This window comes from Haliotis cracherodii, unplaced genomic scaffold (genome assembly GCF_022045235.1).
Source record: "Haliotis cracherodii isolate W230 unplaced genomic scaffold, xgHalCrac1.p SCAF_10, whole genome shotgun sequence".
Lineage (NCBI taxonomy): Eukaryota > Metazoa > Mollusca > Gastropoda > Lepetellida > Haliotidae > Haliotis > Haliotis cracherodii.
Window position 1 is genome coordinate 44,124,329 of NW_027266265.1, and position 14,432 is coordinate 44,138,760.

The 14,432-nt window shown below is 40.6% G+C and overlaps 1 protein-coding gene across 1 annotated transcript in view; it reads right to left on the reverse strand.

Moving 5' to 3' along the window:
- Positions 1–14,432, reverse strand: part of LOC139451064 (Y+L amino acid transporter 2-like) — a 51,214-nt gene that overhangs the window by 13,057 nt on the left and 23,725 nt on the right. The window contains exon 4 of the mRNA XM_071232866.1: positions 13,197–13,241. Coding sequence (XP_071088967.1) covers positions 13,197–13,241 — 45 coding nt within the window. The remainder of the gene's footprint in view (positions 1–13,196; positions 13,242–14,432) is intronic.

The following is a 14,432-nucleotide window of genomic DNA, read 5'->3' on the forward strand; positions in this document are numbered from 1 at the left end:
CAGTCAGTACAACCTTAGCGTTGCAACTGTTTGCCGACAGCTATTGTTACAGTCATTCTGTTGACAGGGTAATCATCTTGTCCCAAAACAAGGCTTGTACATAAAGAGAGAATTGCAGATTGGGACAAATACTCAAAATGGGTATCTACAATAAACAGAGGCCAGAGTACTCAGAGTTTAAAAAATGATGTTTTAACTATGTTTTGCTGGGACTGGAAATACATGCCGGTTCATATACCAACTCCACTGTAACCACCTCTGGATGTATTGATGGGTTATGGGTAACATCCTAGGGCCACCATGGATGTGTTGGTAGGGTAACATTCTAGGGCCACCATGGATGTGTTGGTAGAGTAACATCCTTGGTCCACCATGGATGAATTGGTAGGGTAACATTCTAGGGCCACAATGGAGGCATTGGTAGGGTAACATCCTTGGTCCACCATGAAGGTATTGGTAGGGTAACATTCTAGGGCAACAATGGAGCTGTTGGTAGGGTAACATTCTAGGGCCACCATGGAGGTATTGGTAACATTCTAGGGCCACCATGGAGGTGTTGGTATTGGTAACATCCTAGGGCCACCATGGAGGTATTGGTAGGGTAACATTCTAGCGCCACCATGGAGGTGTTGGTAGGGTAACATCTTTGGTCCAGCATGGAGGTGTTGGTAGGGTAACATCCTTGGTCCAGCATGAAGGCATTGGTAGGGTTACATTCTAGGGCCACCATGGAGGTATTGGTAGGGTAACATTCTAGGGCCGTCATGGAGGTGTTGGTAGGGTAACATTGTAGGGCCACAATGGAGGCATTGGTATTGGTAACATCCTAGGGCCACCATGGAGGTGCTGGTAGGGTAACATTCTAGGGCCGTCATGGAGGTATTGGTAGGGTAACATCCTTGGTCCAGCATGAAGGCATTGGTAGGGTAACATTGTAGGGCCACAATGGAGGCATTGGTATTGGTAACATCCTAGGGCCACCATGGAGGTGCTGGTAGGGTAACATCCTAGGGCCACCATGGAGGTATTGGTAGGGTAACATCCTTGGTCCAGCATGGAGGTATTGGTAGGGTAACATTTTAGGGCCACCATAGAGGTATTGGTAGGGTAACATTCTAGCGCCACCATGGAGGTGTTGGTAGGGTAACATTCTAGGGTCACCATGGAGGTGTTGGTAGGGTAACATTCTAGGGCCACCATGGAGGTGTTGGTAGGGTAACATCATTGGTCCACCATGGAGGCATTGGTAGGGGTAATTCTAGGGCAGACATGCTTCATCTGATCCACTCTCCAATTCCATGCCAAACATCTCAACACAACTCCCACTTACAGCCCCATTCCCAATGACAAAACAAGCAGATAGTCAGTGTCTTCATTTGGTAATTTGACACGATGAAAGGTTTCTGGGTGCTCCTGCCAAATGCTGACCCATGCATAACAGTTGACCAGAGCAGCAATGAGGTCTATCAATCACCTGCTGATCTCGCAGTGTCTGACATCTCCATGTGGTTACAATCAGGTCAACAGACTTAATAAACACAATCGTAGGTCATGCTGCTCCACTCTTGGTGCAGTGGGGTAACACAGAGAAACACAGACTGGCATTTTTCTTCTACATGCATGACTTTCAAAAACCTTCCCAGTTGCAGACAAGCGCATCTTTGTCAGCTGACAGATGTCTCATCGTGTCCTGTCCTTAGGACTAGGCGTGTCACGATAAATCAAAATAATGATATATTGCTATTGGTTAGGACTTAAAGTCAATAAATTGATTGTTAAATCAGTTTCCGAGCAATAGTATCGATTTCAGTTAGGAATATGGATAGTTTTGATTGTATTTACCATATCAATAAAATACATGCAACGCTGTTCAAATTCGTTTTTCTTTTGATCACACATGGTAATGTGAAAGTTTCTTTTTTTTAAATTATTAGGGTAAAGAAAACACAAATCATATCTCAAACTTTTTATCTGTTGTTATGGTTATCATCTGTTGTTATGGTTATCACATTCAAAGGAAACTTCAGTTCCAAGGTTTAATTCAACTCTAAAATCCATCTAAAATGACACGCTGAAAACTATCAATATTTATCGCAATAGTTACTTGCAATATCACAGTTATCGCAATAGTGATTTCCATACCAATAGTCACCCCTATTGAGGACCATAGAATAGTCCACATTATCCAACACTTGTCAGAACAGGTCCCCCAGTAACCCATGCTTATCTCCCATGGAGAATCTTGGTTCAGAACAGGTCCCCAGTACCCCACAGAGAATCTTGGTTCAGAACAGGTCCCCAGTAAACCACAGAGAATCTTGGTTCAAAACAGGTCCCCAGTACCCCACAGAGAATCTTGGTTCAGAACAGCTCCCCAGTACCCCACAGAGAATCTTGGTTCAGAACAGGTCCCCAGTACCCCACAGAGAATCTTGGTTCAGAACAGGTCCCCAGTATCCCACTGAGAATCTTGGGTCAGAACAGGTCCCCAGTACCCCACAGAGAATCTTGGGTCAGAACAGGTCCCCAGTACCCATGCTTATCTCCCATGGGGAATCTTGGGTCAGAACAGGTCCCCAGTACCAATGCTTATCTCCCATGGGGAATTTTGGGTCAGAACAGGTCCCCAGTGCCCCATGCTTATCTCCCATGGAGAATCTTGGGTCAGAACAGGTCCCCAGTGCCCCATGCTTATCTCCCATGGAGAATCTTGGGTCAGAACAGGTCCCCAGTACCCCATGCTTATCTCTATGGGGAAACTTGGGTCAAAACAGGTCCCCAGTGCCCCATGCTTGTCTCTTGTGGGGATTCCAGGCAGAATAGGTCCCTAGTACATTCCCAATCAATCACAATAACCATTCTTTTCAATGCAGACAACTTGAAATGTTTACTACTAAACAGAAATAAAAGCTTAGCTTTGCTCAGCAATGTACCTGTCATTTGAACAGTGTAAATTATTTCCGCTGCACTGAGTGAGTGAGTGAGTATGGTTTTACGCCGCTTTTAGCAATATTCCATCAATATCATGACGGGGGACACCAGAAATGGGCTTTACACATTGTACCCATGTTGGGAATCGAACCCGGGTCTTCGGCGTGACGAGCAAACCACTAGGCTACCCGACCGCCCCTCCACTGCACTGACTTAACATGATATGGCAATGGAGCATAGCATATTTGAGCACATTACCATGTACACCATCTTGGAAAATCTTCTCATGACGTGACATAATAGGCATAATTTTAACTATTGTAAGGACCAGTGCAAAAGTTTTGTCAGATAAAAACCTTAAATTTTGAGATATCCGCCCAAAAAAACTTAATTCTCAAAATGTCAAATTTTCAAGTTTAGTGGCTTCTTTTGTCATGCATTCTGGTGTTTTGCCCTGTACTTTCAGAACGTCTATCAAGTGAAGTTTAATGCCTGGGTGTTGACAATCATTTGTTGGGTTTTTATACCTCAAATCTGTGATCATATATTACGCACTACAGTTGATGGTCTATTGCTAAGGATGATAACACTCGACCTTGTGGAAAGACTGGATGTATTTATGACAACTCCAAACAGTATACAAATGAAAATAGGATCAGTTTAGTTCAGTTTCTATATAACCTGTGAAGATCCGGTATAGAATAGGTCTTCAGCAACCCATGCTTGCCATAAAAGGAAACTATGCTTGCCATAAGCGGCGACTAACAGGATCGGGTAGTCAGGCTCGCTGACTTGGTTGATGCATGTGATCGATCCCAGTTGCAAGGATCGATGCTCATCATGTCAATCATTCATTGGATTGTCTGGTCCAGACTCGATTATTTACAGACTGAGCTCATATAGCTAGAATATTGCTGAGTGCGGTGTTAAACAACAAACAAACAAACAAAAAAGTTTCTATATAAACTCTTGACAAATCAAGTATATGATATTGTCAGATCAAAAAATTGCACATGCATCCATTCAAGCTGTTTGAAGTGAAGGCAATAAATATCCCAAGTTCCAAATACATTTTTGAGATCCTTAGGGTATGACCAGAATCTGTGACTGCAGACTAGAAACTAATATTTTGACCTATTTTGAGGGATCCATCTGCTTACTTCCGATTCGACCCTAATTCCAAAAATATCTGTTGTAACTCCCAGCTGCCCTAAGGATATGATAGCATTGCATTCATTCGTTCTACTACTTTCAGTAGTATTGCAAGTGTATAATGAGGCCCTTGACATTAACAAAATGCTGCCTTCCTGTCCTTCTCTGACAAAATGTCAGCCACACGCACCATTTCCTAGATTCAGGGGATTGCTGGGGAAGCTCTTTAGGATTTAAAGGTAGTCATCAAGCTTCATTCAAACAGCTGCTTAATTCCAAAACCAATCTCATTAAAATCAGACCTCAGTTCTCGCTACCGCTAAACAAAGATCTGAGGACATCCCATTACGGTTCACGTCAGAACAACCTTTCATCCGACTAATCAGAGCATCGCTTACCAGATTATGAAAGTGACAGTCGGAATGTGATTTCTGATCATGCAGGCTTGAAAACTTTAACTCCGAACGATAGTTAGGGGTTTAACGACTGTATCCATACAATCTAGACCATCTTTTAGCCATTCCAGAATGTTCTTTTGTTGAGGTTTCAAATTTGTAATCGAGAATTTGTCAAAATACGTTTCGACGCGTAGTCGCCAATTTGAAATTAGTGCCGTAAGCAAGAGAAAGCTGCCTTCTGATTGGTCTTTCATTGGTCGGTCAAAGTTCGCGCAAGGTCGGTGTGACGTGACCCGTAATGGGATGTCCTCAGACCTTTGTTTAGCGGTAGCGAGAACTAAGATCTGATTTTAATGAGATTGTTCCAAAACGTGCCTCACATTTTTGTGCTATTTCTATTTCCTCGTGTAAAAATAAAGTAACTAAAGCCCTGTGGGGAATCCTGGTTAGAATCGTCCCCAGTTATCTATGCTGATCGTAAAACATGACCAAATTGATGGGGTGGTCAGGTTCGATGATGGTGTGCCATCGTGGATCGTTGTTCACAATATCAATCACTGGATTATCGGGCTCAGATCTGATTATCAGTCCTCACTCTATTCCGCAATTATGGAATATTTTGCAGAAATCCCTACTCGGTGAAGAAATGTACTGATCTTGCAAAAGGTCATTTCTTGTGTAGAACTCATACAGAACATTGTCAAAAACACTTCAGATTTTAACATGTGAGTCGTAAGCTGGAAAGGTTGCATAGTTTTATTTGAAATGAGCATTGTATTCAACCATTCCAAATGATTTTGAGAAATGCTTAAATGAAATTAATACCCTGATGTTGAACACACATTTTGAAGAGAAGTTGACTCTTGACAGTGCATACATGTCTATATGTTTACAGTGGTAATTGCCAGATCATGATATCTGGTCTCGACTCGATTACTTACAGACTGCCATCATATACCTGGAACCTTGCTGAGTGCACTGTTTAACAACAAAGAAAACAAATCCCAAGTACTCCTTGTTTGTAGAAACCTCCTTCAAAGGTAGCTATGAAGTAGGGCTGGGACGGGTCACTCGGGTACCCGGGTCGGGTGGGTACAGAGTAGGACCCGGGTACCCATAGGACTACCCGGACCCGTGGTTAGTCACGTGATATATTGTCTAATGACTAAAATTATCTGGAACTCTATGGTTACACTACAAGTCACTAATGTTCGCTTTTCGTTCTGACTATGCCCCCATTCCTTCTGATTTTTCATATGGTTGAATAAAGATATAACTTAAGTCAACTTCAGTGTATGCATGACCAGATTGTTTAATACATGTATCTAAATACGTTTTGCCTGGGCTATGCTAAAAATATTCCCAATCGGACATTTTGAGACATCTCCTGAGACCTGGAGTGGGTCCCCGGGTAGGGTAGGGTAATAGGGGGGCTGGTACCCAGGTAGTAAATTTGGACTCGTCCCAGCACTACTATGAAGCTTGCACACATGGTGAAGTATCACTGGACCTGAATATGTCACAGTGGATTTCCCAGCAGACGCCAACAGGGAGGAACAACTCCTTGATGCCAAAGAATATATTCTGAACAGTAAACAGATCACAAACTCTGTTCGAGACATCTACAGGCTTTGCTCAAATGTCTACAACAAGGAAACCATATCTCTTGTCATTCACTTCACATCTGGTCTTAAAGGGCAACACCAAGGTTTGCACAGGCTTGAAAAGCCTTGAATTTTGAAGTTCAGCCTTGAAAATGTCTCAACATTTTGGCTTGACAAGCCTTGAATTTGAAAGTTAAGCCTTGACAAGGTCTAAATTTTGGCTCGAAAAAGCCTAAGATTTGGCTCAAAAAACTTAAATTTGGAAGTTCAATTTTGAAAATGCATACAATTTGGCTTGAAAAGACCTTGGATTTAGAGGTTCAGCCTCCTGATAAGTATGGAGCTATTCTGACAAGGAAAGAAATTTGCTTTCAAGCCATTCTGAGGTGGGTGGTTGGGAAGCCTAGCCTACTAAGCGGTTAAAGAATTCGCTCATCACGCCATTCTTCAGCTATGACATCATTAGTGTGATGTCATTCCGACCTTCCGTCACAATAACATTTGAATGACCCCAACAATGTCTTTCAGATGACTCAAACAATACACTGCATCGGTACTCGAAACATTTTGCAGGTGCACCCAGAAACATTTTGTAGTGGCTGATACTTTATGGATGTCTTGATATGATAAGGGCGGTCGGGTAGCCTAGTGATTAAAGCGTTCGCTTGTTCACGCCGAAGACCTGGGTTCGATTCCCCACATGCAAACAATGTGTGAAGCCCATTTCTGGTGTTCCCTGTCGTGATATTGCTGGAATATTGCTAAAAGCGGTGCAAGCTCGTATTGACATTCACCATTTGGAGGCATGACTTTTTGCCTTGCATAGCTTTTTGTGCATAGCTCTGTGGACGTATGTCAAATTTGAGGACATTTTATGACAATTTAAGCTCGCATTTGTTTGCGGTTGTTTTTTGTTTAGCGCTGCACTCAGCAGTTATGTGACGCCGACCTGTAAATAATCAACTTTCCACTGTGTTCCACGGCTAAAACATCAGAATTCTACGGTCAACTTTTGTAAATCTGGCATCCAAATTTTGATAGTTTGGTTGGTTTGTTGGCAATATTCCAGCTATATGACGGCAGTCTGTATAAATAATCGAGTCTTGACCAGACAATCCAGTGATTGATATCACGAGCATCGATCCACGCAATTTGGATCGATGACATTCATCAACCAAGTCAGCCAGCCTGACCACCCGATCCGGTTAGTCGCCTTTTAAGACAAGCATAGTCACCTTTTACGGCAAGCATGGGTTGCTGAAGACCTATTCTACCCCGGAATCTTCACGGGTCCAAATTTTGATAGTTCTTGCACACAATTTTGTAGTACCTCCCATGGGCAATGGTGGGTCTCTTCCATTTCAAATCTGCAAGAGATAGACGTACAGCCTGTAGCTGTCGTTAGGAATACCCTGTGTTAATTTTTTCTAGGTTGCATGATAGTGAGTATGGTTTTATGTCACTTTTAGCAATATTCCAGCAATATCACGACGGGGGGGGGGAACCCAGAAATTTGCTTCACACATTGTACCCTTGTCGGCAATCAAACACTTTTTACCCGACTGCCCCAGGTTGCATGATAAACAAAAAACACACATTCAGATTGTCACTTTCCCGATCTGGAGAGCGACACTCTGATTGGTCTGATAGAAAGTCGTTCTGACATGAGCCATAATGGGATGTCCTTAGATCTTTTCTTAGCAGTAGCGAGAATAAAGATAGGACATTTAATGAATTGAAAGGTCTCTGTCACAACTAAGGGAAGCAACTCTGCAGACCCACTGCAGCATCAGATGACGAGGTCACCTCGTTCTACCCAGAAATATAAGATAGCATAAGAACATACATGCCAAGACATATTAGTAATTTTCTGGGAAAGTACCATACATCAAGCAACAGTGGGTATAGTCAGACAGGAATTCATGGCGACATGTGGGATGGGATATTAATGCAACAATATCAATGCATATTTATTCCATAAACAATTGATATGCTTTACATAGATATTAAATACTTTATGATCTATGTATATACAACATAGGGATGACTGCTTGGCCTACTCGGTTATGGAGGTTGCCATTAATAGTAAGAAATAAAACACTAAAAGAGCAGCTGACGGGACTGAACAAGTGCAGTGTTAGAACTTGGCACTAGTCCTGTAGTCCTTGTCAAAGTGCCCAATAGTTAAGGTATCATAAGGACAAGTAGAAATTTGCCATTTTAAGGGCTTTGCTACATGTTATCATTATGAGGACTAGTGGACAAACAGTTTCTATCGCTGAACAGTCATCAGAAAAAGACAAAGGGGACAATGAGATCAGTGGTCGAAATAAGCGCCTGCCCGTAGGCCCGTGACAGGTGGATCTTGTGTCGGGCCTGTAGTTGAAAATTTGTATGGGTAAATTTGTAAATTTATGTGTCGATTTATTTGTCACAATAAGCTGCAGTTTTTTATCAGAGCCTCCAGCTTCTTAAAGTCTGGGGGCCCTGATGGCACCCTGGTAAATGTTTTTTTTTATTTCAAACACTGAATACAATTGTTCTTAGGACTGTCATCACATCTTGCTGACCCCCATTTCATGTAACATTTTCTTATTTATCTCAACCCTTCATCGCCCTCCCTAATAAATTACCAGTCCTTTACTGATTTTTTGGTCATGTATGCGCTGAAAAAATGTCAATGTACTTGGCAATTATTGTCTAATCATAAACAGTAAAATTGTCTAATTTTGTTCAAAAGTGACCCTTCTTTGTTTATGCCTATCAATGTCCCATGGTATAACCCCTATCAATGTCCCATGGTATAACCCTTATCAATGTCCCATGGTATAACCCCTACCAATGTCCCATGGTATAACCCCTATCGATGCCCCATGGTATAACCCCTATCAATGTCCCATGGTATAACCCCCTTATCAATGTCCCATGGCATAACCCCTATCAATGTCCCATAGTATAACCCCTATCTATGTCCCATGGTATAACCCCTATCAATGTCCCATGGTATAACCCCTATCAATGTCCCATGGTATAACCCCTATCTATGTCCCATGGTATAACCCCTATCAATGTCCCATGGTATAACCCCTATCAATGTCCCATGGTATAACCCCTATCAATGTCCCATGGTATAACCCCTATCAATGTCCCATGGTATAACCCCTATCTATGTCCCATGGTATAACCCCTGTCAATGTCCCATGGTATAACCCCTAATAGTTGGTAGCACCAATCATGAACAGGCCTTATGATTTCAATAAGTTACACACAACAAACAAGTCAATTGTCCTGACATAACCAGTGTTCATCCTCACCCTGATCGGGTGGTCAGACTCGCTGACTTAGTTGATACATGTCCCAATTGTCCCAATTGCATGGTTTGATGCTCATGATGTCAACCACTGGATTGTGTGATTATTTATATACCGCCGTCATATAGAGGGAATATTGCTAAGTGGGCATTAAACAACAAACAAACAAACAATGCAAATCAATGACAATATTGTCAGCGAACTATTTTTTCTATTAAAATCAGTTATAATATTCTATAAAGTTTTCCAAATATCCTTGCTTTTTTTATTGCACCCACACAAATCACAATAGCTATGTAGAAATATTTAGACTATAGGTTAAGTGCTGTAAACATACAGGTCTACTCTCTGCTATCAATGAGGGGCTCATCAAGTGCTGGAATGGAGGAGCTTTTTCTTCTGTCGAAATGTCAAGGGCAGAACAGTTTTTTTCTTTGAGATGAATGTATCAGTTTCGAACGATAATGCAGGAAGGTGACAAGAGCCGAACATGTCATATATACCGTTAAAGCTGAGACACTAGGCCACATTGACATGACATTGACCCTGCCTCGATTCTGTAACTTGATCAGGTAGTATGGAGGCTGTAATATATGTTTAAAGACGATATGTGATATGTGCACCTTTTTAGTTTGAGCAACATTTAGAAAGCAGCACCCTGTTTCTGACCCTGTATCAACTTGCAAAAGTGGTTACACTTCGTTCCCACACCAAAACAGCAAGAGCAGCAGTAAAATGGAGTTAAACAAAGCATTCAAAAATGATTGCACTTATACACACACGCACGCACGCACGCACGCACGCACGCACGCACACACACACACACACACACACACACACACACACAAAATATCTACGAAAATATTAATCAACCATAACTTTTTTGTTCAGTACAGTATTTGTTATTTCAGTTTGTATATCTTGCATATTTTGAGAAATCATCACTATTATTCCTGTTAATGCTTGGAATTATTGCTGAATATTTATTTTGGCGCTCAATATAAAATGCTTCATATGAGCAAAATAATGACATGTCGGTTTCTGATGTACGTACTACATTGCGAATCAATCTCTCGTTACCCTCGTGGTTGATACAAAAACTTGAGTAATAGTGTAGCTCACCTCACTTGTGAAATAATAATCTGATGACACTTCAACTTTATTAGCTACATTTGTTTGTTTGTTGTTTAACCCCACACTCAGCAATATTCCAGCTACATGACGGTCGTCTGTGAATAATCGAGTCTGGACCAGACAATCCAGTGATTGGCATCATGGGCATCGATACGACCAATTGGGATATGACATGCATAAAACCAAGTCAGCAAGTCTGACCACCCGATCCCGTAAGTCGCCTTTTATGACAAACATAGTCACCTTTTACAGCAAGTATGGGTTGCTGAAGACCTATTCCACCCCGGATCTTCACGGGGTACAAATATCTATTGTGAGTTAAGAAATATTAGTGCATAAGATCCTGGGAAAGAAAAAAATATATTTCTGCAATATAATTGAGTGTAAATACATCAGGTACATTCACACAAAGTTCACCCCCTGCCCCCAGCGGTTCTTAAGAACAAGATTTTAAAACTACTTTACAGTTTGATCATGGAAATATTCTTTAAAAATCACCATGCAATGAAATAACACGCATTTGAGTGAGATAAGATGTCATCATAAAGTTTCGGATTTCAAAATTACACCAATCCAGCAGTATCAGAGGATAAGATATTCAAGAGCATGCAACAAGGGCAAAGGTCATTCCACTGAAATGGTCAGAGCTGGGGTTACCAGGGGTCACAGTGTCATGGGCCTTTTAAGTAGTCCCTCACAAGAAATGGGAGACCCCTGTTTGAAGTGCTATAAGTCCCCAGTCCAAGTGTTGCCTCAACAGCAACAACAATGGATGAAAAGTGATCTTGGCTTTGACCAGCCAAATTGCCAATAACGCTGACCTGCCATCCAGTTTGGACCAGTTTGAACGTGTTTCACTATTTTCTTCAGTAACAAAAGGTGTAGGATGTTGAAGTTTTGCCAGGTCCATCCTACCGACACCCTATCACAATACTGTTGAACCATTTCTTTTTGAGGTTGAGGTTGGTTTCCATGGTAACCATGTGTGGGGGGAAAAACTACTTTTTGCCATTTCTCTCCAATATATCCAGATAATTTGATGAAACACATTATCGGGCAAGTGTTGTTTTCAAGTTTCAAGTTTCACTTTGATGACACCAACTATTGTTATGCTGTAATGGTTGAATTAAGGTTAAAATTCAAAATATTCCAAAACAATGGAACGACAACTGTGCCAAATAATTTGATGAAACACATTATCGGGCAAGTGTGGTTTTCAAGTTTCAAGTTTCACTTTGATGACACCAACTATTTTTATGCTGAAATGGTTGAATTAAGGTTAAAATTCAAAATATTCCAAAACAATGGAACGTACATGTTAGTCCCAATACTAGCGACAACTGTGCCCAAATACAATTCATTTTGAAAAAAGATGTCCGATTAACAGCCGTGTAGGGATGGGTATTTGATGTTTAAAGTGTATCCCCATATTTTACAAAGCACAAGGACGTATTGCAATCACAAAATATTGTATTATTCCAAATTTTGAATTCAGCAGCAATTTGAAATATCAATGTGCAGAAATTGAAGTTCATTAATGGAACAAAACAAGATGCTCGAGAGCATAATGTTTATTCATTCAATAAATACGCTCCGGGACAGTGATGACTTGGTCATATACCACTGCCTCAGAAGAACTCCAGAATGCGGATTTGCATTTTTGAATTACGACAACATTGTGAAGGTACATGTATCTGTCAAGTTTATAACATTAAACACATGATAAAATCACTATTTGAAATCACCCCATATACTCGGCATTAAAACATATTATTGTGATACGTATAGTGGAAAGAACGAACCTCAATTTACCGATATACCGATAATACTGCACACCCTTAATCATGTTAATAGCCATTAATTGGTTTTTAAATGTCTCCACAGAGAACATTTATAACTTCTCCTGTAAAGATGACAAACATCTGTATACAGTTTCAGCACATATGGTGAACCAATCTGAAATCAATACCAGGTATATGCAAGCCTAGTTGCAGCCTCGTCCAGTGGTTTCAGAGAAAATAGTGCATGACATATGAATAGGTACGACGCTTCCACTCTCAACCCTGGCCCCTAACATGGATGGAGATGTAAAGATTAGTACCGTCCAGAGCTCCAGATAAGCTGCGTATCTGCGTAAAATACGCATCAGAAATATGCAGTAAAATAAAATCCAAGCATATCAAATACGCAACAAACATTACCTATGCTGATTTAATATGTGGAATAGAGAGCTAGATAGAGCTGACTAGACTTGCTTTTGTATGCGTTTCTAGATTTACTTTTTTTTCAGAAAATAGTGAAGGACTAGACCTCTGTGTCTGTGATGAAATGCCACAAAATAAATATATTGGATATATTGGACATGCTTTGGCTCTGCCCCGCACTAAAACACAGGTTTTGTGTCTCCGTCAGTAAGATTCTTTTTTGAAAACATGTCTCACATTCACCCAGCAGTGAATAGGTTCCAAGTTAGTTGGGGTGGTAATGTAACAGTTAACTTTCAGGCACGTCATAGACAGCTTGATTTGTATTCTCCCCAGGGAGCTGAGAATGAAAATTGAGTGCACACTGATCCAAGACCAGGGTAATAATGGTGTTTGCGCTTCAAGCATGCACTTGTTTCTGGAATACCCAATATTATTATTTACTATGAAATAATTGCTTACCTGTATGGATCTTTGAGTTCTTCAGTGACGAAGTTCAAATAACTCCTGAAAATAAACACGGAAACAATCAATGAATCATGTGAACCAGTGACAATCATGTCAAACAGGTACAACATCCTCTGTAGCTCCAGGTAGACCTAGACTAATTCCTGAATCCATTCATTTGGTTCTGGCAATCTCAAATTACTCGCCTACCCACGAAACAATACCAAAAGATAATTTATTGGGTTATTTGTTTGTTACGGAGAGCTGTGATAAAAGTTAGAACAAGATATATGGATTGAAAACTTCCTTATTACAATTAGGAGCAACATTTCAGTGTAGGTTGTGACAACGGTGTTGGAGCCTACGCCGACATGTCGCTCCTAGCACTGTTGTCAAGCAAGTGTTAGAACCTACACCGAAACATCACTCCTAATTGTAATAAACAAGTTGTTTATCCATATATATTATCCTTACTTAACTCTTAAATGCCTCTCAAGAAGCTGTGATAAAATTTTGTGAATAACCAATTTCGCCTATTTTTTACCTCAATCAGTGACAGGCATTAAAAACAATTTTTGCCGAGTCATTTTCTTCTTCTTCATATACCCCGTTCACACGCACAACATTTTCTAACGTAAGTAATTAATTTTACACATGTGTTACTATACATATGTGTATATATGTAAATTTACTACGCGTTCACATGAAAAGCATCTTTGGTGTGTAAATAAAGTATGTAAATTGGGTAAGGCACACATATTCGTCAATCTTTTCACGACTTTCAACACAAAACACGTTTTCCAATCGAAGATGAATGAGAAGAGAGTTACTTCATAGAAAATGTTCAAGCAACATGTGTTTCATTTAATTTGTACACAGAGTTTTTACTCCTTGAAACCAAAATAAAACACCATCCGCTCAACTCTGTTTAAACGCATATAAGGTGGCAACTGTTGACAATTTGTTTGGTGTTAGATATTAATTCAATCATTCTCTTACGTATACATAAACATTCACATTGCAACATATACACACAGTGCAAATTTACATTTACTTTTGCACCTGCTCCAGACGGGATAAAAGGTGCCACGATTGTGGGTTTGAATTCCAGATTTGGCCTGATTATGTTTCTAGGTTCTATTAGTACTATGCCCGTGCTGGAGGGTTTTACCAAAGTGATAAACGTCTTAGTCCATTGAGGCAGGCTTTCCAACCATGTCAAGCTGACACACAGTTTTTCCATGGCTTTTG